General features: G+C 42.6%; 1 protein-coding gene across 3 annotated transcripts in view; it reads left to right on the top strand.

Moving 5' to 3' along the window:
- The window catches only part of DMD (dystrophin), a 2,107,962-nt gene extending 2,104,570 nt beyond the window's left edge, over window positions 1-3,392 (top strand). Inside the window, exon 17 of one of the 3 annotated variants that reach the window (XM_029240034.1) lies at window positions 845-3,392. In XM_029240034.1, coding sequence (XP_029095867.1) covers window positions 845-942 — 98 coding nt within the window. In that variant the 3' untranslated portion in view covers window positions 943-3,392. The remainder of the gene's footprint in view (window positions 1-844) is intronic. The other 2 variants (XM_029240038.1, XM_029240035.1) reach the window with 2 other exon arrangements.
- Window positions 3,393-23,380: the final 19,988 nt, after the last annotated feature.

The following is a 23,380-nucleotide window of genomic DNA, read 5'->3' as shown; positions in this document are numbered from 1 at the left end:
GCTGGGGGATTAATGATAGGTCATGTCATATTATTATTAGAAGGCTATTCTGATAGTTAACCCTCATTGAGTAGGAGATCAAAAATGGATTCAGAGGCTACCCAAATCCATGCTATACATGTGGGTCATCTTACAATGAGGCTCTTGAGTAATCTGGAATGAAAAGTAATTTTTTTTTCCTGAAGCTTCCTAATTCAAATGTTAATAGTGTATACTAAGGTCAAATCAAGAGTTTCTCTTTCAACTCAAGTAAAAGCAGAGAGAAAAGTCACCTCCGCCATAGCCTTAGACGTGAGCCAACAGCCTGTAACAGCCTTGAGATGAAGATTTCACACGTAGTGATGGCAGTGATGGTAGCGATGCTAACGGTGATGGAGGAGAGTGGCGGCAGTGGTGGTGGTCACAGTTATGGTGATGGTTGTTTGATAGTAAAATAATCTTTAATACAAGTACATAGTAAATAATCTCCCACAGCAAGGTGGAAAAGATACATCCCATCACGAATTGTTCCTGTTATGACAGGAGTCTCGTGCTTATCCATGGAAGCCTTTTGGTATATATTTACATGGGGAAGACGAGTGCAGTCTGACTTTTTTCCATTTATGTGATACTAGGAGCCTGATCCAATATGAGGCTGGATACTAACAGTGTGGAATGGCGTCATTAACAAGGCTTTGCTTCTTCCTGGAAAACTGGTGAAAAACCAAACCCTGTTGTGTATCCCCTCGACGCAGCTTCTGTGTTGTCTTCACCTAGAAACGGGGGATGATTTCCCAAATGACAAAGAGTCGGGGTGATGACAACTACACCTTGTGTCAAGTCTGTCTTTCTCTTTGTTTTCCAGGACACGATGTAGGAAGCCTTTTCCACCTGGCAGATGATTTGGGCAGAGCGGTGGAGTCCTTAGTTTCAGTCATGACAGATGAAGAAGGGGCAGAATAAATGTTTTACAACTCCTGATTCCCGCATGGTTTTTATAATATTCATACAACAAAGAGGATTAGACAGTAAGAGTTTACAAGAAAAAAAAAAAATCTATATTTTTGTGAAGGGTAGTGGTACTATACTGTAGATTTCAGTAGTTTCTAAGTCTGTTATTGTTTTGTTAACAATGGCAGGTTTTACACGTCTATGCAATTGTACAAAAAAAGTTATAAGAAAACTACATGTAAAATCTTGATAGCTAAATAACTTGCCATTTCTTTATATGGAACGCATTTTGGGTTGTTTAAAAATTTATAACAGTTATAAAGAAAGATTGTAAACTAAAGTGTGCTTTATAAAAAAAAAAGTTGTTTATAAAAACCCCTAAAAACACACACACACACACACACACACACACACACACACACACACAAACACTGAGGCAGCACGTTGTTTTGCATCCTTTTAGCGTGATATCCATACGAGATTCGTGGCTTTTTTTTCTTTTCCTGCATATTTAAGATAGGACTTCCTCTAACACCACCAAATGACTACTTCATATCGCTCTTTTGGAATTGTTGACTGAGTGGGACTGGCTGTGGGTTTTCGTGTTACACATCTATATGTCTATAAGTATGTAAATACTATGGGTATATAGATAAGTAGATATAAATTCCAAGAGACCTTTTAAATTTCTTGTTCAAATGTTCTTGCCACTTCCTAATGGAAAGCAATTGCTTCTGGTCATCCAGGCTTACCTGCTTGGGTCTAGAATGAATATTCCCTGGAGCCTGAAGCCAGAAGGAAGCTACCACACTAAAACATTGTCTGGGGCTCCAGATGTTTCTCATTTTAAACTTTCCAGTGACAACTAGAGTACTGAATTTTTTTAAGGGACATATGAGTGAATACACAGGACTTACTACGTCAGAGTCATCCGCCGGTTGATGTATTCAGCTTCCTGCTGCTGGCAATGCCACGGTTTAAATTTAATGATGCTTCAGTGAAAATCAGAGCATCAGAAGGCATTTTTAACTCCCAGGCAGGAGGAGGACTATGGCAGGGCTGGAGGGCTATGGATTCCCAGCCAGTCCCTCAGAGGGAGCAGGCCACTCTTGACGTAAAGGATTGGATGAATGTTCATAACCTCACAGAGAGAGCTTTATAATTACAACTGTTCTTTTCTCACAGTCAAACAGCAGCGGGTGTCTTGGTTTTCCAGTTTTTGAAGGTTTTTTTCTCCCATTGTAATGAGTTTGTAAATGCCGCAAGACTTAATTTAAAATAACCCTTAGTGAAAATGGGTAACACAGTAGCCCCATCGCATTGTGGTACTGTTCAATATCCACCCAGAAGCCCATGAGTCATGTTTCCCTCCTTGGCATTTCTCTACAAGTGACTCCAGGCAGGTTTGTAAGTGGGAACGCAAATTGATTTAAATGATCCAAAAGGTACTCCAAACCCTTTCTGGTGGATTAGGCAGGTTAAATATATTAATAAATCATTCAAGCAGAGGAGGACGCTCAAGAGGACTAACTGGTAGGAAAAAGCTTTACTCTTTCATTTCATCTTATTAGTCTTTCACTTTTTTTAATCATTCATTCAATAGAAATCACTGTGTGACCTATCATTTCGCAAATCTGTTACCTCTTACATCAAGTGTAATTAACTTTTGGAGAGTGGGTTTTGTTCCTTATTTTACTAATGATAATTAACATCAGACATGGCTTCTCATGCTATTTCTACCTCACTTTGGTTTTGGGGGTGTTCCTAATAATTGTGCACACCTGATTTCACAGCTTCATCACCTGTCCATTGTGAGAACATTTCCCTCCATTTTCGTTTTTGTTCATAGTTTCCAGAAGAAAACCCAAAGCTCTAAGGTAACAAATTACATGAAGATTTGATTTTAGTCTTGCATTGTTTTCCTTTATGTGACGCTGTACTTTTTCTTTACCCGAGGATTTTTTTTTTTTAACCGTGATTTAAAACAAGGGGTTACTTTACTTCCTACTAAGAAGTTTAAGTCTCATTCTAAAATCAGAGGTAAATAGAGGGCTTAATTTTGTTTTAATCTTTTGTTTTATTTTTATCTTTTAGACATTAGTTCTGGAGTGAGTCTGTCAAAATATCCGAATAAAAACTGAGAGCTTTATTGCTACGTTCTAAGCATAAGTTGGACACGGTTCCGTGTTCTTTATAACCACCGAGTATTAAACTGTAGATCATAACCAATGTAACTGAAGCATAGACATCACCTGGCATGTTATGTCCTTGTTTTCAGGTACTGGGTTCTTACTTGAGTATCATAATATATTGTGTTTTAACACCAACACTGTAACATTTACTAATTATTTTTTTAAACTTCAGTTTTACTGCGTTTTCACAACATATCAGACTTCACCAAATATATGCCTTACTATTGTATTATATTTACTGCTTTACTGTGTATCTCAATAAAGCACGCAGCTATGGTACAAAAAAGTGTTGACTGGACTGCAGTATTTTGTTTTGTTTTGTTTTGTTTTTGCATAGGCAAAACTTTCATATCGTTAAAAAATTTAAAAATCTAGAAAGCCCAACAGTGAAAAGAAGGACCCTGACTACCCTATTCCCACCTCATCCTCACTGCACTCTGAGTAAATATTAATAATTTCTTGTGTTTCCTTCCAAAGTGTCATTATTGTATAAGCAACTACAAACTTATGTTCCTACTTTTTTTCCTTTTATTACTCAAGCTAGCATTCTATGCATTCAGTTATATACCTTGGTTTTTTTTTTTAAACTTAAGAATGGACTCAGGAGATCCATCCTTAATTATATTGAAATAGATCTTTTCATTTCAATATATGAAATGCTTTCCTCATGCTTTTTTATAGCTAATAATCCAGTGGGGGGGGATATTATTTAAACGGTCCCCTTTGGTGGGGTATGTGGGTGGTCTCCCTCTTTTGCTCTGACAAACAATACCACATATCTCTCATTTCATCCTTTCACTTGTGCAAAAATATATCCGTAGGACACATTCCTAGAAGGGCGATTTCTGGATCAAAGGTGGTAAGCACTTGTAGCTCGGGAGGTAATTTTATGCAGCAATGGTCATAGTGGTCTTTTTGTTTTCTGTTTTAGTAATAACAAGTATATGAATTAACCAGTTTGCAGTTGACACTTCGCTTATCACTTCTATTATTATTAATGGTACCAGACCTACGGAGACGTCTGAAGAATAGAAGTCACGCCTAAAATGATGCCTCAGAACTGGTTCTGAGGGGGACACCCCTCTCGTACATAGTCATGACCACCACCAGAGGGAGATCCCCTCACCCCTGTCCTGCTCTGCTTCTGTCCTAGCTGCAAAGGAGGCTAGGAAAACGAGGAGCAACGTCAACACCTCTAGGGAGAGACCATCTATCTCTGCTTCCCACCAAGAGTCACAGAGAGGAGTTCCTCAACAGGTTCAGATGCTGGAGGGCCAAAGAAATTACAAAAGTCCACTAGGTACAGCCTATTCTAGTGACTTTGGAAATAATAGGAGATGGTCAAGCTGATTAAGAACGGTGTTAAATGGGTGTGGCATCTCTGATACGAATCACTAAGTTGAGGGTGGGGTGATGGTGCCAACCTAAGGGGCTACTACACCGAAAGACTTCCCTTGAAATTCACACATACGAAGACTAATTTTCATCCTATTTAAATAAATCATTTATTCCCCGGTGCCATTCCCCCAGCCTGCTTTTGTTTGAAACGCCCAGGCTGCCTGTTTTGATGGCACTCAACTAGGTAACTGAGGACTCTTCAACGCTTCAACCTAACACAGCACTGTGTATGTCTCACTCTGAGGAGGGCATTTGGCTTTCCTTTCCACACTAGGCACAGGCTGGAGGAGAGGGATTCATTTCAGCTAAAAATTAAAACGCATCAAGCTGGCGCAGGTTGTGCATCCAAGCAGAATGTGTGTTTGGGGGAAAGCCCCAAGACTAATGGACACGTATGGACGCGTTCTGTGGAGCCGCGATGGGATTTCCCTGAAACTGCAATGCTCTAATGGCGGAATGAATACAGAGGCAAGCACTGGCACACTTGCAAAGACTCTGCCTTCAAATTAAGTGTAGGAAGGATGTGAACTGCATTCTTTCCCACAGTAGCAAAGCCACTAGGGTAGGAACCATAAACACATCCTCCACTGCTCCTTGGGCTTCAGACTGCTGTGATCTCACGGACTTATCTGACAACACAGGAGATGTTTGAGAGTGGCTTTCATATACAGAGAAGATTCTGTACAGTAACTTTAGACTTAAATTCTGTCTATGCGTGCTTGTGTGCATGTGTGTGTGCACGCGCATGTGTTTGTGTTTTACATATATTCAGGATAAATATTGAGCTCTTCTGACAGTTTTCATTCTGAAATAATTCAAACTCACAGAAAAGTTCCAAGAATAGTACAAAGAACCCCCATATTCCCTTTACCCAGATTCAATAACTGCTTACATTTTGTCCCATTTAGTTTCTCGCTCCTTCCTCACCCTCTCCTTTCTCCCTCCCCTCCCCCAACAGTTGACCCTTGCACAACAAAAGGGTTGGGGCGCCCCCCTCCCCCGCACAGCTGAAAACCCATGTATAACTCTTATAGTTGGCCCGCCAGATATACAGTTCCTCTGTATCTGCGGTTCCTCCACGTCTGTAGATTAAACCAACCTCAGATCATGTAGTCCCACAGTATTTACTACTGGAAAAAATCGGCGTGTAAGTAGACCCACGCAGTGTAAACCCATGTCGTTCGAGGGTCAACTGTAGTGTTTTCTTTCTGAACCATTTTGACAGTAAGTTTCGGACGTCATGCCCCGTTATGCTTAAATACTTCATGTCCATTTCCTAATAACTGACATTCTCTTGCATAACCACATTACAGTTCTCAAAATTTTTAAATTTAACATTGTACAAAGCTATCACCTACTCCACAGCCCATATTCAAATACTGTCAATTGTGCCACGATTTTTTTTAATAGTTATATGCGTTTCCCCAGTCTGCTCTAGGATCTAATTCTCAATTTCATGACATTGTCATGTCTCTTTAATCTCCTTTGATCTGGAACAGTTTCTCTACCCTTCTTTGTCTTCAAAGACCTTGACATATTTTTTAAGAGTACAAGCCAGTTACTTGTAGGATGTGCCTTAATTTGGGTTTCTGTGATGTGTCCACAGGATTATATTCAGGTTATGTGTTTTTGGCAAGAATATGACATAAGCAATGATCTGTCCTCAGCACATCATAGCAGGAGGCATGTATATGTAATGATGGTCTGTCCCATTCTTGGTAATGTCAACTTTGATCACTTCGTGAAGGTTTCTCCACTTGCTATACATTTTTAAAACCTAATTATTCTTGGGAGAAAATATTTGCAAATGAAGCAATTGACAAAGGATTAATCTCTAAAATTTACAAGCAGCTCATGCAGCTCAATATCAAAAAAAGGAACAACCCAATCCAAAAAAGGGCAGAAGACCTAAATAGACATTTCTCCAAAGAAGGTATACAGATTGCCAGCAAACACATGAAAGAATGCTCAACATCATTAATCATTAGAGAAATGCAAATCAAAACTACAATGAGATATCATCTCACACCGGTCAGAATGGCCAGCATCAAAAAATCTACAAACAATAAATGCTGGAGAGGGCGTGGAGAAAAGGGAACCTTCTTGCACTGTTGGTGGGAATGTAAATTGATACAGCCACTATGGAGAACAGTATGGGGGTTCCTTAAAAAGCTAAAAAGAGGGCTTCCCTGGTGGCGCAGTGGTTGAGAGTCCACCTGCCAATGCAGGGGACACGGGTTCGTGCCCCGGTATGGGAAGATGCCACATGCCGCGGAGCGGCTGGGCCCGTGAGCCATGGCCGCTGAGCCTGCGCGTCCAGAGCCTGTGCTCCGCCAACGGGAGAGGCCACAGCTGTGAGAGGCCCGCGTACCGCAAAAAAAAAAAAAAAAGCTAAAAAGAGAACTACCATACGACCCAACAATCCCACTACTGGGCATATACCCTGAGAAAACCGTAACTCAAAAAGAGTCATGTACCAAAATGTTCACTGCAGCTCTATTTACAATAGCCAGGACGTGGAAGCAACCTAAGTGTCCACTGAAAGATGAACAGATAAAGAAGATGTGGCACATATATACAATGGAATATTACTCAGCCATAAAAAGAAACGAAATTGAGTTATTTGTAGTGAGGTGGATGGACCTACAGTCTGTCCTACAGAGTGAAGTAAGTCAGAAAGAAACATACAAATACCGTATGTTAACACATATATATGGAATCTAAAAAAAAAAAAAGGTTCTGAAGAACCTCGGGGCAGGACAGGAATAAAGACGCAGACGTAGAGAATGGACTTGACAACAGGGGGAGGGGGAAGGGTAAGCTGGGACGCAGTGAGAGAGTGGCATGGACATATATACACTACCAAATATAAAACAGATGGCTAGTGGGAAGCAGCCGCATAGCACAGGGAGATCAGCTCGGTGGTTTGTGTCCACCTAGAGGGATGGGATAAGGAGGGTGGGAGGAAGACGCAAGAGGGAGGAGATACGGGGCTATATGTATACGTATAGCTGATTCACTTTGTTATAAAGCAGAAACTAACACATCATTGTAAAGCAATTATACTTCAATAAAGATGTAAAAAAACCCCTAATTATTCTTAAACCTTTAGGTTCAACTAGAAATCTTATTTTCATATGTATACTGTAGCTGACCTATATCAAATAAGAACAGTCACTTTCTGTGAGCTCTAGTTCAATATGGCCACATACGAGTCTCCCGAACTCACTTCTTCCCACAGACACACCAAGCCTATAGCTACACATAAAACACTTCCTTCTGAAAGAAACTCAGAAGCTAGTTGAGTGCCTCCTACGCATATCAGGCAAATGAAGAAAAGAAAAAAAAAACACATGGAAACAGGTAGGAGGAACTGAGACAGGATGTTGCTATAATCCCCACCCCGGGCGTGGCAACACACAGCTCAGGAGGGAACTCAAAACTACCAGCTTCTCCCTGAGGAGAAAAGGGTTTGAATCCCACATGAAGAATTCTACCAGAGGGCTTCCCTGGTGGTGCAGTGGTTAAAAATCCTCCTGTCAATGCAGGAGACACGGGTTCGAGCCCTGGTCCGGGGAGATCCCACATGCCGCGGAGCAACTCAGCCCGTGTGCCACAACTACTGAGCCTGCGCTCTAGAGCCCGTGAGCCACAACTACTAAGCCCGCGTGCCACAATTACTGAAGCCCGCACGCCTAGAGCCCGTGCACCACAACGAAGAGCAGCCCCCACTCACCACAACTAGAGAAAGCCCGCGTGCAGCAACGAAGACCCAACGCAGCCAAAAATAAATTAATTAATTTTTTTAAAAAAAGAATTCTACCGGAGACAGAGGCCCGCAAAACATCTCGCTTTGAAAGCCAACAAGGCTTGGGGACTTCCCTGGGGGTCCAGTGGGTAAGACTCCACGCTCCCTATGCGGGGGGTCCGCGTTCAATCCCTGGTCAGGGAACTAGATCTCGCATGCCTCAACTAAAGATCCCGCATGACACAACCGATATCCCGTGTGCCGCAAACTAAGACCCGGTGCAGCCAAATAAATAAATATTAAAAGAAAAAAAGCCAACAAGGCTTATGTCCATGAGACCCGTACGGCTGTAGTGCACTATGAGACAGTCCTTAAAGGGTCCATGCAGACTCACCATGGCTAACTCAGAGGCAGCGGACAGAAATAGCCAGTCTCCCTTGAAAGAGTCCTAATTACTTATCATAATTAACTGTGGCCTCAGGGGCAGTCTCCTAACTTAACTTACATCTAGGGACTGACTGCAATACTCCCCACAGACCCCAGATACCATATTTGTGCTCTGCCTCTGCTTAGGTCCAGGTCGCTGGTACCTCCCAGAAAGGAGCTTGTCAACACGTCTGGCACCCTGGTTTTTGCAGCTACTGCCCAGGGGACACCCCTTGACCATTTTTCTTCGGCCTCCAGTGGGGCCCACACATTGTTCACGAGTCCCAAAGGATTGTAACAAACATATAAACAGTTCGATGGAATTCCCTGGCAGTCCAGTGGTTAGGGCTCCGTGCTCCCATTGCCGGTGCTCCGGATTCGATCCCTGGTCGGGGAATTACGACCTACGATCCCGCATGCCACGGCAAGGCCAAAACAAAAAACAAAAAAAGTATGAACAGTTCTTAACCAGCTGTCCCCTCAGGGCATGTTGCGGAGGCAGCAGACAGAAACGCCCAGTCTTTCCCTGAATGAGACCTACTTGCTAATCTTAACAGCTGCAGCCTGAAGGGCAGGCCTCGAATACACCACCCGTCAAGGGGCAGACTGCAATACTCTCCAGAGACCCCAGAGCCAGTGGACACTCTGCTCTCCCTCTGCCTTGCTCCAGGTTGCCCGTATCGCCCAGAAGGGACCTTGTGCACACATCTGGTGCCCTGGTTTGTGTGCCCAGGGAACACCCCTTGACCGCCTGGCTCTGGTGGCCAGTGGGGCCTACATTCATGAGTCCCACAGGACTGTAACAAAGAGAGAAACAGTCTTTTACCAGCTATCCCCCCAAGACACAGTGCAGAAGCAGCAGACAGAAACAACCATCTCCCAGTTATCCCCTGAAAGAGGGCTGGCTTCCAATCAGCCTGCTTCTAGATGCTGACTGAGATCTTCCCCTTTGGGACAGTGATAGATCTTAACACACCCTCAACTGCTAGGAGCCACTAACAAAGAAGTCTACTCAGACAATTGCAAAGGTTGGAGAGAAAACCTAGACCTGGGCAGGGTTGAACAATGAATTTCATCTCCCACACAAACCACTCCCTCAAGACTGGGACAGGTGGCAGCTTTATCTAATAGCATAGATACTAACACAGAGAGTCAAGGACAATTATGAAACAGAGGAAGGTATTCAAAATGAAAGAACAAGATACAGACATACCTTGTTTCATTGCGCTTCACTTTATTGCACTTCACAGATACTATGTTTTTTACAAATTGAAGGTTTGTGGCAACCCTGCATTGTCAGATGATGGCTAACAGTTTTTAGCAATAAAGTATTTTTAAATTAAGGTGTGTACATTGTGCTTTAGACATAATGCTACTGCATGCTTAACAGACTACAGTATAGTGTAAACATAACTTCTATATGCACTGGGTCACCAAAAAATTCGTCTGACCCACTTTACTGTATTATTCCCTTTAATGCAGCTCTGGAACCAAACCAGCAATATCTCCAAGGTATGCCTGTAAAACTTCAGAAAAGACCTTAATTAAACAGCAATAAGTGATTTACCTGATAAAGAGTTCAAAATAACAGTCATAAAGGTCAGGAAAGGTCATAACAGTCACTGAGATCAGGAAAACTATGTATGAACAAAGTGAGGATTTCAATCAACAGAAAATAAAACAAAGTACCTAATAGAGATCACAGAGCTAAAGAATACAATAACTGAACTAAAAAATTCAATAGACAGGTTCAACAACAGACTAGATGAAGTGGAAAAAGGATCCAAGAACTTGAAGACATGGCAGTGGAATTCATACAATCAAAGAAGAAAAAACAAAGAATAAAAAAGAGTAAAGATAGCTTAAGGGACTTCCCTAACTTCAGGAAGGAAACAGATACTCAAATTTAGGAAGACCAGAGAGTTTCAAATAAGATGACTCCAAAGAGACCCAAACCAAGACATTGTCATTAAAGTCTCAAAAGTTAAAGACAATGAGAGAATTTTAAAAGCATCAAGAGAAAAGCAACTTGTTACCTACAAGGGAACCCCCATAAGACCATCAACAGGTTTTTTTGGCAGAAACGTTGCAGTTTCATGATATATTCAAAGTGCTGAAAGAAAAAATATTTGCCAACCAGAATACTCTATTCAGCAAAGTTATTCTTCAGAATTAAAGGATAAAGAGTTTTCCAGAGAAACAAAAGATGAGGAGTTCAGCACCACTAGACCAGCCTTAAAAGAAATGTTAAAGGGACTTCTTTAAGCTGAAACAAAAGGGTGCCAATTAATAACAGGAAAATATATGAAAGTATAACTCTCACTGGTACAGGGAAATACATAGTTAAATTCAGAATAATCTAATGTTCTAATGATGGTGGGTTAATCACTGAAAGGTCCAGTATGAAGGTTAAAAGACAAAAGTAGTAAAAATAGCAATAACTACAGTAATTTGTTAGCGGATACAGTAAGTCCCTTACATACGAACCTTCAAGCTGCAAACTTTCAAAGGTGCAAACGTGCGTTTGCATGTCCAATCACGTTAGTTCACACGTCTGGCGTACACTGTCACATGCGTACTTCCTCTACAAGTGGTTGTGCTTTTGTGTAACTTACTGTACAGGACTGTATAGAGTACAGCAGTACAGTGTCTTTGTTTCAAGCCCAGGAGGTCCAGAAGCAAGCATAAAAGCTGCAGTGATGTAGCTGGTACTGCTAAGAAGCACCAGCTGCTGTACTGTACCACTGTACTTTTCAAGGTACTGTACTGTAAAGATTAAAAGTGTTTTCGGACTTCCCTCATGGTGCAGCAGTTAAGAATCCGCCTGCCAATGCAGGGGACACAGGTTCGAGCCCTGGTCCAGGAAGATCCCACATGCCACGGAGCAACTAAGCCTGTGCACCACAACTACTGAGCCTGTGCTCTAGAGCCCATGAGCCACAACTACTGAGCCTGCGTGCCACAACTACTGAAGCCCACGTGCCTAGAGCCCGTGCTCCACAACAAGAGAGGCAACCACAATGAGAAGCCCCCGCACCGCAACGAAAAGTAGCCCCCGATCCCCGCAACTAGAGAAAGCCCACGCGCAGCAACAAAGACCCAAAAGAGCCAAAAATCAAAATAAATTATTTTTTTAAAAACTCTGTTGAAAAATGTTCTCTTTACTTTCTGTTTGTTATTTATTATTTGTGTGAAAAATATTATAAACCTATTAGAGTACAGTACTATATAGCCAATGGTGTTAGTTGGGTACCTAGGTTAACTTTGTTGGACTTATGAACAAATTGGACTTATGAACGTGCTCTCAGAACGGAACTCGTTCGTCTGTAGGGAACTTACTGTACACAAGATAAAAAGATGTAAAGTGTGACATGAAAAACATAAAACATTGGAGAGTAAAAATGTAGAGCGTGGGCTTCCCTGGTGGCGCAGTGGTTGAGAGTCCGCCTGCCGATGCAGGGGACGCGGGTTCGTGCCGCAGCGCGGGAAGATCCCACGTGCCGTGGAGCGGCTGGGCCCGTGAGCCATGGCCGCTGAGCCTGCGCGTCTGGAGCCTGTGCTCTGCAACGGGAGAGGCCACGACAGTGAGAGGCCCGCGTACCACAAAAAAAAAAAAAATGTAGAGCATTAGAATGTGTTTGGACTTAGGTTGTTTCAACTTAAAAGAGACTGTTATAAGAGGTTTTATGTTAGCCTCGTGTATCCACAAAGCAAAAACCTAAAGTAGATACACAAAAGATAAAGGAATCTAGATGACCATAAAGCACATGAGAAGATGCTCAGGGCTTCCCTGGTGGTGTGGTGGTTGGGAGTCCACCTGCTGATGCAGGGGACATGGGTTCGTGCCCCGGTCCGGGAAGATCCCACATGCCGCGGAGCGGCTGGGCCCATGAGCCATGGCTGCTGAGCCTACGCGTCCGGAGCCTGTGCTCCGCAATGGGAGAGGCCACAACAGTGAGAGGCCTGTGTACCGCAAAAAAACCCCAAAACAAACAAACAAAAAAAGATGCTCAACCTCACCAATTATCAGAGAAATGCAAATCAAAACTACAATAAGGTATCACCTCACACCAGTCAGAATGGTCATCATCAAGGAGTCTATAAACAACAAATGCTGGAGAGGGTGTGGAGAAAAGGGAACCCTCCTACACTGTTGCTGGGAATGTAAATTGGTAAAACCACTATGGAGAATGGTCTGGAGGTTCCTTCAAAAACTTAAAATAGAACTACCACGTGATCCAGCAATCCCACTCCTGGGCATATATTTGGAGAAAACCATAATCCAAAAGGATATATGGACCCCAATGTTCGTAGCAGCACTATTTACAATAGCCAGGACACAGAAACAACCTAAATGTCCAGAGACAGAGGAATGGATAAAGAAGATGTGGTACATATCTACAATGGACTATTACTCAGCCATAAAAAAGAACGAAATAAAGCCATTTGCAGCAACGCGGATGGACCTAGAGATCATCATACTAAGTGAAGTAAGTCAGACAGAGAAAGACAAATACCATATGATATCCCTCATATGTGGAATCTAATATTTATTTATTTATTTATTTATGGCTGCATTGGGTCTTTGTTGCTACACACGGGCTTTCTCTAGTTCTGGCGAGCGGGGGATACTCTTAATTGCAGTGCGTGGGCTTCTCACAGCAGCAGCCTCTTGTTGCGGAGCACAGGCTCTAGGTGCGCGAGCTTCAGTAGTTGTGGCTCGCAGGCTCTAGAGCGCAGGCTCAGTAGTTGTGGCACATGGGCTCAGTTGCTCCGCAGCATGTGGGATCTTCCCAAACCAGGGCTCAAACCCATGTCCCCTGCATTGGCAGGCAGACTCTCAACCACTGCACCACCAGTGAAGTCCCTGGAATCTAATTTTTAAAAATATACAAATGAACTTATTTATAAGACAGAAGCGGACTTATAGATATTGAAAACAAGCTTATGGTTACCAAAGGGGAAACGTGGAGGGGAGGAATAAATCAAGAGCTTGGGATGAACACGCCCACTACTATATATAAGATAGATAACCAACAAGGACCTACTGTATAGCACAGGGGACTCTACCCAATATTCTGTCATAACCTATACAAGAAAAGAATCTAAAAAAGAATGAATATATGTATATGTACAACTGAATCACTTTGCTGTACACCTGAAACTAACACAACATTGTAAATCAAGTAAAATCCAATAAAATTAAAATATTGAAAAAAAGGAATCTAAGCATACTACTACAGAAGAGCATCAAATCACAAAGGGAGAGAAGTAAGGAATGAAAAGAATTACAAAAAGCCAGAAAACAATGAAAATGGAAAGTCATCCATACTTATCAACACTTACTTTGAATATCCATAGACTAAATCATCTAATCAAAACACATAGGGGCTTCCCTGGTGGCGCAGCGGTTGAGAGTCTGCCTGCCGATGCAGGGGACACGGGTTCGTGCCCCGGTCCGGGAAGATCCCACATGCCGCGGAGCGGCTGGGCCCGTGAACCATGGCCGCTGAGCCTGCGTGTCCGGAGCCTGTGCTCCGCAACGGGAGGGGCCACGTCAGTGAGAGGCCCGCATACCGCAAAAAAAATAAAAATTAAAAAATAAATAAAACTAAAAAAATTAAAAATAAAAAATTATACAATGAACTTATTTACAAAACAGAAACAGACTCACAGACTTCGAAAACAAATTGATGGTTACCAAAGGGGACAGGTGAGGGGCGAGATATATTAGGAGTTTGGGATTAACAGATACATACCACTGTATATAAAGTAAGCAATAAGGACCTACTGTATAGCACAGGGAACTCAATATTCTGTAATAACCTATATGGGAAAAGAATCTGTAAAAGAATGGATATATGTATAACTAAATCACTTAGCTGTACACCTGAAACTAACACAACATTGCAAATCAACTATACTCTAATATAAAATAAAAATTAAATTAAAAGAAAACAGACACGTAGATCAATGAGGAAAAATAGAGAGCCCAGAAATAAACTCATACATATATGGTCAATTAATTTACAACAAAGGAGCCAAGAATATACCATGGGAAAAGGACAGTCTCCTTAATAAATGGTGCTGGGAAAACTGGACAAATGCATGCAGAAGAATGAAACTGGACCAATATCTTACACCGTACACAAAAATCAACTCAAAATGGATTAAAGACGTGAATGCAAGACCTGAAACCATAAAACTCCCAGAAGAAAACATAGGGGGTAAGCTACTTGACATTCCTCTGGCAATGATTTTTTGAAGTTTACACCAAAAGCAAAAGCAACAAAAGCAAAAATAAACAAATGGAACTACATCAAACTAAAAAGCTTCTGCACAGCAAGAGAAACTATCAACAAAATGAAAAAGTTAACCTATAGAATGGGAGAAATATTTGCTAAATCATATAACTGACAAGTAATTAACATTTGAAATATACAAAGACCGTAAACCACTCAACAGCAAAAAAAAAAAAAAAAAAGTTCCATTTTAAAATGGGCAGGAGATCTCAACATACATTTCTCCAAATATGACATACAGAAGGCCAAAAGGTCCATGAAAAGGTGCTGAACATCACTAATCATCAGGAAAATACAAATCAAAACCACAATGAGATACCATCTTACACCCTGTTAGAATGGCTATTATCAAAAAGGCAAACAGTTGGGCTGGTCAGAAAGACAGCAATGCCCTGAGGCTGTTCTCCAGGGGAAGGTTTGAAGAACAGGCAGCAGTGGTCTCCCAGGACGAATGCTAGACACCTTGCCGCTGCCAGGAAGACTGGGCCTCCTTTGGGAAGAGCGGTTGCAGCAGCAGCGCGTGGCATCTGGTTCCGCCGTCCTCTGCTACTCACCGCATCCCAGCTCCTCCTCTCCTGGCCCCTCTATCTGGACCTGCAGTTACTCCCTCCAAAACAGGGGAGTGAACTGCGCACCCGTGGGCCACACGTTCTCTGAAAGATTCTGATACCATATACTATATGAACTGAGTCCAGTTTTCTGTTCATTTTGAAATCACATTTGTATAAGTATACATTTTCGATTGCAACCTAAGACTCATCTCTCCAATTTGCAAATATGCCAAATTGCCACAAACATTTTAAGCACTTTAAACAAACACAAATTATTCAACAACAATAAGAAGTATTATTAAAGGTATTAAAAGTATTATTATATATTAAAAGTATAAAAAGTATTAAAACCATGAGTTAGGTTTACTTCACCATTTCTCTGTTTTCTTCTGAAGCTCCTAGGCTTTCAAAGACTTACTTGGTAAGGCAGAGCTTCTCAGTGGTGTCCTCCTCAGGTGTCCCCGTAGTGTCGAGGTCTTAAACCTTGCAGTCTTGGGGATGGCCGGATAGAGCCTGGAACCTTCAGCCTCCTGCAGTCGACCAAGGATGCCCTACAATTAAAAATCAATTCCTCTGTATGCCATGATGTGAAAATAGCTGGGAAACAATGCATGGAGGGAATACTTTTAGCAATAATGAGAGTTGAGGTTACTGGTTCAATTCATGTCCATACTGAAAGTAAACATCCTAGGCATGTTGACAATTTAATCAGTCAGGAATCTGTGGCTAAGATGGGTAACTCTTCTTATGCCACAGGAGAGAAACATTCCATCCCTTTTTATAGTCAATATGACAACAGGGGGACTCCAAGCCATATAGGAAGCTTTTGCATACACTCTTCACAAACTGTGTTCCTGGGTTACGCTTAGCCCTTCACCCGTGCAGGTAACTACCAGCAGCCCCTACACCAGGGCTCTCGTGGTCCTAGTTCACTGCCCTCACTCATGGTTTACTCTAGTCATCTTGACTTAAGTATCGATAAGACCCTTTCAATCTCAAAAACGCCCTGGTTAGTAGAATAAATGATCTGGTCGTCCTACCCATCACCAGGTTGCCTCTAACTTCCTTCAACCATTTAAGTGTTTCTCTGTAGAGATACTACTGGCATTTGAGTTGGGGCAATCGTGCACGATCCTCCCTCATTTTGTAGTTCTCCCAGTCATTGTGAAGACAAAGGCCCCTCCACACATCTCCAAAGGCCTCCGTGGGAAGCGGTAGAGAATTACTGGTTCTCTTTCCAGCCTGAATACGGACTGTATTCTTTTCACATTCTCCCTAACTGGCACGCTCCGGCTCTAAGAAAGATTTGAATGGCATTAGTTCTTGCATACTTTTCCTATTTTGTCCAACTTTCTAGTCACTTCTCTAAAGTAACTTAATAACACCACCCCTGATGAAAACACCGACCATCTTATAAAAACCAGCAAATAAAGAGACGTTTTTCACAAGTGGAGAAAGAAGCTATCTCCATTTATGTGCATTCGTTTAAACGTTAACATCTGACCTCTTAGTGTGTTTTCAGCTTATAGATGCTTCTAGTGGATACTGCAGTGCACCAGCCACAGCCCCTCTTGTCTTCGGGGCCAGGACACCCACACCCCAGCTTCTGAGCATATCAGCTGCTGACGGCTCACAGCTCTGGCCCTCTCTGGGCATTGCCTTCAGCTACAGGGGACTGCCTTGCCCAAGGTAACACCACCTCTTGCGGGGAAAGAGCCTGGGCCAATAACCAGCTGATTCAATGATACAGAGACTCAGTCCCCCTTACCTCAGTTTGGGACGATTCTGAAGGGCCATCCCAGCTCCAGAGCACCCTGTGGGATCCGCTGAAGCCTTAGCTGTAAGCACAACACAGCTCAACTTCTCTGCCCCGCCTACCTTCCTGACCTCCTTCAGGTGTATCTCCCATGAGCACTCCCCAGTAAACCTTCTGCAGGTGAGTACTCCACCTGCAGACAATACTCCATCTCAGAGGCTGTTTCCAGGGAGCCTTGTCTAAAACGTGGCTGTTAGTTTCACTGCGAAAGAGTTGCAAAACAAGAGGAGAGTAACCTAAGCCATTCTATCTGTCTCTCCATCCTGCTGCCTACTGCAGCCAGACTGTCCCTTCATCTGCTTCTAGCCATCAGCCTAGGCTTTTTCACTCACTGTTGCCTTCTTACTCTTCCAGGTTTTATCTGTCCGGTCATGTTCCACCCATCAGTATCTTTTCCTCCCTCCATACCGGGCTGAATCACCCTCCTTCTCCACTCTTGGTTACTTTCATCAAAATGCTTGTGTGGGGACTTCCTGGCGGTCCAGCGGTTAAGACTCTGCGCTTCCAATGCAGGGGGCACAAGTTCGATCCCTTGTCTGGGAACTATGATCCCACATGCCACGCGGTGCGGCCAAGACAAATGCTTGTGTATGATGTACGTGCTTATATTTTTACAAGTAGCCCATCCCCTCCCCCCCCCGTGGCATGCCCCAAGGCTCACTCATTGAGCCTCTTATCTATAATGTGGATGCTACTTTGGTGATCTCCTTCAGCCTCAGGGCTATAAATACCTTCAATAGGATGATGACTCCAGGACTTGTATCTCTAGCCAGAACTTCATCCATGAACTCCGTATGTGTACATCCAGCGGCTTCCTCAACATCTCCACCTGGAGGTCTAACAGTTTTCTGTAACTCACCATGTCTGAAACTGACTCCTCATCTACCCACTACCAGCACGTCCCTGCCACGACCAAAAATATTCTCTATCCTAGCCATTAATGGCAACTCCATCCTTCCAGTGGCTCAGGCCAAAAAGCTTGAAGTCATCCTTGACTCCTTTTCTTTCATACTCCCATCCATTCCATGAGCAAATTCTACTGTTCCTCCCTTCAAAACGTATCTAGAATCTGGCAACTTCTCCCCCCGTCTCTGCTTCCACTGCTCTGGCTGGAGACATCGTAATGACGCTGCTGAATCATTACAATAGCTTTCAGCTGGTCTCCCAACTCCCACCCTTGCTTCCTTCAGTGTATCCTCGACACAGGGTTTTCCTGTTAAGGCATAATCAGATCTGGTCCGCCCTTGCCTTAAAACACACAATGGCTCCCCATCCCAGAGTAAAACCTAACATCCTTCTAGCGGCCTACAAGGTTGTACACAACCTGACCCGAACCTCTCTGCTTTCATCCCTGCTACTCTTTCCCCTCGTTCACTCTGCTCCGTCCACTTACTGCCACCTGTTTCTCAAACACACCAGCCAGTTCTGACCTCAAGGCCTTCATGCTGGCTGTTTTTTTCCGCCCCATATGCTCTCCTCCAGATGCCTGCTTTGCTGGCTTTCTCACCTCCGTGAGGTCCTTACTCAGAATACACCTTGTTGAAACAAATTTCTGGGAATTCCCTGGCAGTGAAGTGGTTAAGACTCCACGCTTCCACTGCAGGGGGTGAGGGTTCAATCCCTGGTCGGGGAACTAAGCTCCCACATGCCCCGTGGCTCGGTCCAAAAAAAAAAAAGACAAATTTCCAGGCCCAAGATGGAACCGCTCCCACCTCGGGTGCCACGTGCCACATCAGCCAACCAAAACTTAGATCACTTTGTGCCATATATACACTATTGATACTATGTATAAAATAGATAACTAATGAGAACCTACTGTATAGCACAGGAAACTCTACTCAGTGCTCTGTAGTGACCTCAAGGACAAGGAGGTCCAAAAAAGAGGGGATACATGTATACGTATAGCTGATTCACTTTGCTGTACAGCAAAAACTAACACAACGTTGTAAACCAACTATACTCCAATAAAAATTTTAACAAAAAAAGATCACTTTGTGTCCCTGCAAAAGTGCCGCTTAACCAGAAACGCAGTCCATCCAGTCGGCCAATCCCCAAACGCCAAGCCAACTCTGGGCTCTATACTTATTTCTTTGTTCCTTATTCTTTATGCTGTAAAAGCTTCCTGCCTTCTGCCTCATTTTGTGTTTCTCTGGGCTCTTGGGCACAGATACTGCCCGCTTCATGAAGGTTAAAATTTGTTCGTATCACCTAAATTATCTTCTTTAATCATTCTTAACAACCTTCTCAAACCTATCCTAGCCACTATTACAACTGCAACCCCAAACACTACCTTTCCGTTTCCCCACTTTATTTGTCTGCGTTACGTTTATTATCAGCTGGCATACTATGGTTCTTTACTTCTATATTTTGTGTATTATCTCTCTCCCCCAGCTAGAATGTAAAGTTTGTGAGGGATATGCGTCAGTTTTGTTCACTATGATATCCCAGAGCACCTAGAACTCCTGACACATAGAATGTGCTCCGAGTGAATAAACTAACTTGGGAGGAGAGCAGGACGCAGGAAAGTGACATTTAGGGATGTCACATACTGGCTTTTCTTTGCTGGTCATTTGTCATGTTCTCTTTATGGAGTGGTGTTCAGAGCTCCAGGATGAAAGAGACAGCCCAGGGACATTCCAGCAGAGTGTCAGAGGCATGGCTGCTTTGGAAATAAGATCCTAAAAGAAAGAAATAAGGGAGCTGGAATTTGATACAAAATGGAGGAAAAAAACTAACTGGGGTGATTTAACATCTTATGTTGAAGAAGATGACCAGTGTGTTCTCTAGCTCTACTGAAGAAAGAACAACAACAAAAAGAAAGAGTTTAAATCATAGCTTAAAGAATTTGGGATTATATAAAAGGAAGAATTCAGTAACAACCACCCTGGCTAAATAACTAACCACTGGGTGCAGTGCATTCATCTTCCTCTGGAGGTGTTTATAGGAGAACAGATTCCCCTTCAAGTCTGGTCCTATCTGATAGCAGTGTAGGCAGGGTAAAAGCAAAAGCAAGAGTGTAAAATGGCTTCAAAACCTTCCTTTCCTCTGACCCTCTGGCTTCTCATTCACTGTCTTATTTGGCTGAATGTCTAAGCCTGGACCTTGTCACATATGGTAGGACATCCCACCCCAAGTCACAAGATGGTTAGCACCCTATTGTCCATTCTGGCTCTTTTTGCACCGTTAAACAACGTTAAATTGTTCCTTAAATCTTTCCTCAACCTCCTACCCTCCCACCACGTTTCTCTTAAAAACATTTTAGTACCCTAAAACTGTATAAAATACCCAGATATAGTCATACAAAACCTGACTTATTTATGTCCATGCTACATATAACAATCATCAGTTAAACACTGTAACTGTAAAGTAGGTGTTTATATCTTAAGGGGCTTTTTCAACTCTAAAAGCACACTAGTCTAAACAGTTGTATCAGCATTCATAAAATAAGCATTTACCGGGTTTCTACTTCAGGCCAGGCACTTAGGGTATGAAGTTAAAAGGTGGGTGGTGTGAGCCCCCTTGTCTCTAGAGGAGCCAGGTGAGAAATAATTGTCACAGGTCATGATATAAGGCTCACACAAATTAAGTGGTAGCACAGGAGGGTGTACCTCATGCACCCCAATGTTCATTGCAGCGCTATTTACAATAGCCAGGACGTGGAAACAACCTAAGTGTCCACTGACAGACGAATGGATAAAGAAGATGTGGCACGTATATACAATGGAATATTACTCAGCCATAAAAAGGAACGAAATTGTGTCATTTGTAGAGACGTGGATGGACCTAGACACTGTCATACAGAGAGAAGTCAGAAAGAAAAAAACAAATATCGTACATTAAAGCATATATGTGGAATCTAGAAAAATGGTACAAATGAACCTATCTGCAGGGCAGGAATAGAAAGACACATAGAGAATGGAGGTGTGGACACGGAGGGGCAGTGGTAAGGGGAAGGTGGGATGAATTGTGAGATCAGGTTTCACATAAATACACTGCCATGTGTAAAATAGATAGCTAGTGGGAACCTGCTGTATAACACAGGGAGCTCAGCTCGGTGCTGTGTGATGGCCTAGTTGGGTGGGATGGGGGGGACGGAGGTCCAAGAGGGAGGGGATATGTGTATGCGCGTGACTGATCCACTTCGCTGTGCGGCAGAAACTAACACAGCATTGTAAAGCAATTATACTACAATTAAATTTTTTTTTAATTTAAAAAAAGGAGGGTAGGGCTTCCCTGGTGGCACAGTGGTTGGAGTCCGCCTGCCAATGCAGGGGACGCGGGTTCGTGCCCTGGTCCGGGAAGATCCCACATGCCGCGGAGCGGCTGGGCCCGTGCACCATGGCCGCTGAGCCTGCGTGTCCGGAGCCTGTGCTCAGCAACGGGAGAGGCCGCAGAAGTGAGAGGCCCGCGTACCGCAAAAAAAAAAAAAAAGGAGGGTATACCAAGCAAGTAGGGGGAATCAGGCAAAATTTCATAGAGAAAATCCCTACAATGGATCAAATCATTACATTTGCAAGCACTATGCTAATATCCTTTCATGTGTTTTATTTGAAAAAGACCTTTTCAATTAATTTGATTTTCAGAGTAAATTAATGTTCCCTGCAGTGTATGACGGTCATGAAAAGATCCTGTATGGAATTGGCAGCCAGATGTCTAATAGAGTAACATGCAGCCCAAGGATTGTTAACTGCCAATTAAAAATTCCATATTTCTGGTCACATTTAGCAAAGATTATTTACCAGACAAGCATGACTACAAGCAGCTTGAATCCACCAACTGAAAAGAGCACGTGCCATACAACAAAACACACACAGTAGGTCCTAATTGATTTTTCGTTTGCTTTCATCCTTATATAAATAAGTCAACAAATTAAATACATAATACATTCATGTGTCTGATTGATAGATTTGTATGACCCCCCCCCTTTTATTGAAAAGGCAGTATATTTGGAGCTTTCTATTAAACACAGCAGATTTGCAAACTCAAAAAATTAAGCAGAGAAGAAATGAAAGATTCATATTAATAGTAAGAATTGTTATGCTAATTGTGAGTTATTTATGCTCTGTACTATTTTTTGCTTTCTACTGAACAGTCATTATCTTACTCCATGTTTCTCTTTCAAATCATTTGGAAAATACAAATGAAGAAGCTGAATAAGGAGATATGCTTCGACATCTGCATTCTCCAGTGTCAAATTAAAGTGACCATGTTAAGTCCTGCCCAACTCAAAAACAAGTAGAGTTACAAACGTGTCTTTGAAAGATGATGCAGTCAGGAGAAGCTAGGTTGGGCTGAAATAACAAACAGACCCTACAATCTCAGTTGCTAAATTCAACAAAGGTTTGTTTCTAGTCTACATCACAGTTCAGGGACCAGGCTCCTTCCATCTTGCAACTCCACCATTTCGGAAGTCTTCGAGTTCAGCCACATGAGCCAGTGAATGAGAATATGCAGAAGGCACATTTGTGAAAGGCACACATGATTTCTGTTCATATTTACATTGGCCAGAATTCAGTCACAATTTCCCAACCGAACTGGAAGGACAGCTAAGAAATATAGTTTTTCTGAGTACCCAGGAAAAGGAAACGTACTGGCGAACATCTAGCCAGTATTTGACACAGAGGGAAAGAACCTATAAACGTTTTTTTATCGACGCAATATTATATATTATGATTAGGTTCCCAAATCAACCCACCCAAAATGCAACTGAAGCACATTGCTAATAGAGTAAGTCCTCAGTGACTTAAATGTCAACCTCTCTGGCCATCTTGTCTACCAGGACCAAGGTTGAAACTCATTAACACTCATAATAGAGGTTCAGCATTCTCCACATTCATTTTGCCTACTTATAGTAAGTACTGTCCTAAGCACTAAATAAACAAAGATAAGGTCTAGTTATTGCTCTCAGTGGCAATGATGAGACTAATCTTGTCAGACCAAGATAAGAGCCAAGGTGCTTTCAGGAACTACAGATAAATCAGTGTGGCCAAAACAGAGTGCAAGACTGGTGCAGCAAG

This window comes from Monodon monoceros, unplaced genomic scaffold, assembly GCF_005190385.1.
Source record: "Monodon monoceros isolate NGI ecotype Baffin Bay Population unplaced genomic scaffold, NGI_Narwhal_1 Super_Scaffold_22, whole genome shotgun sequence".
In the NCBI taxonomy this organism is placed as follows: Eukaryota; Metazoa; Chordata; class Mammalia; order Artiodactyla; family Monodontidae; genus Monodon; species Monodon monoceros.
The sequence above is the reverse complement of the archived record's forward strand: the minus strand, read 5'-3'. Positions and strand labels throughout refer to the sequence as shown.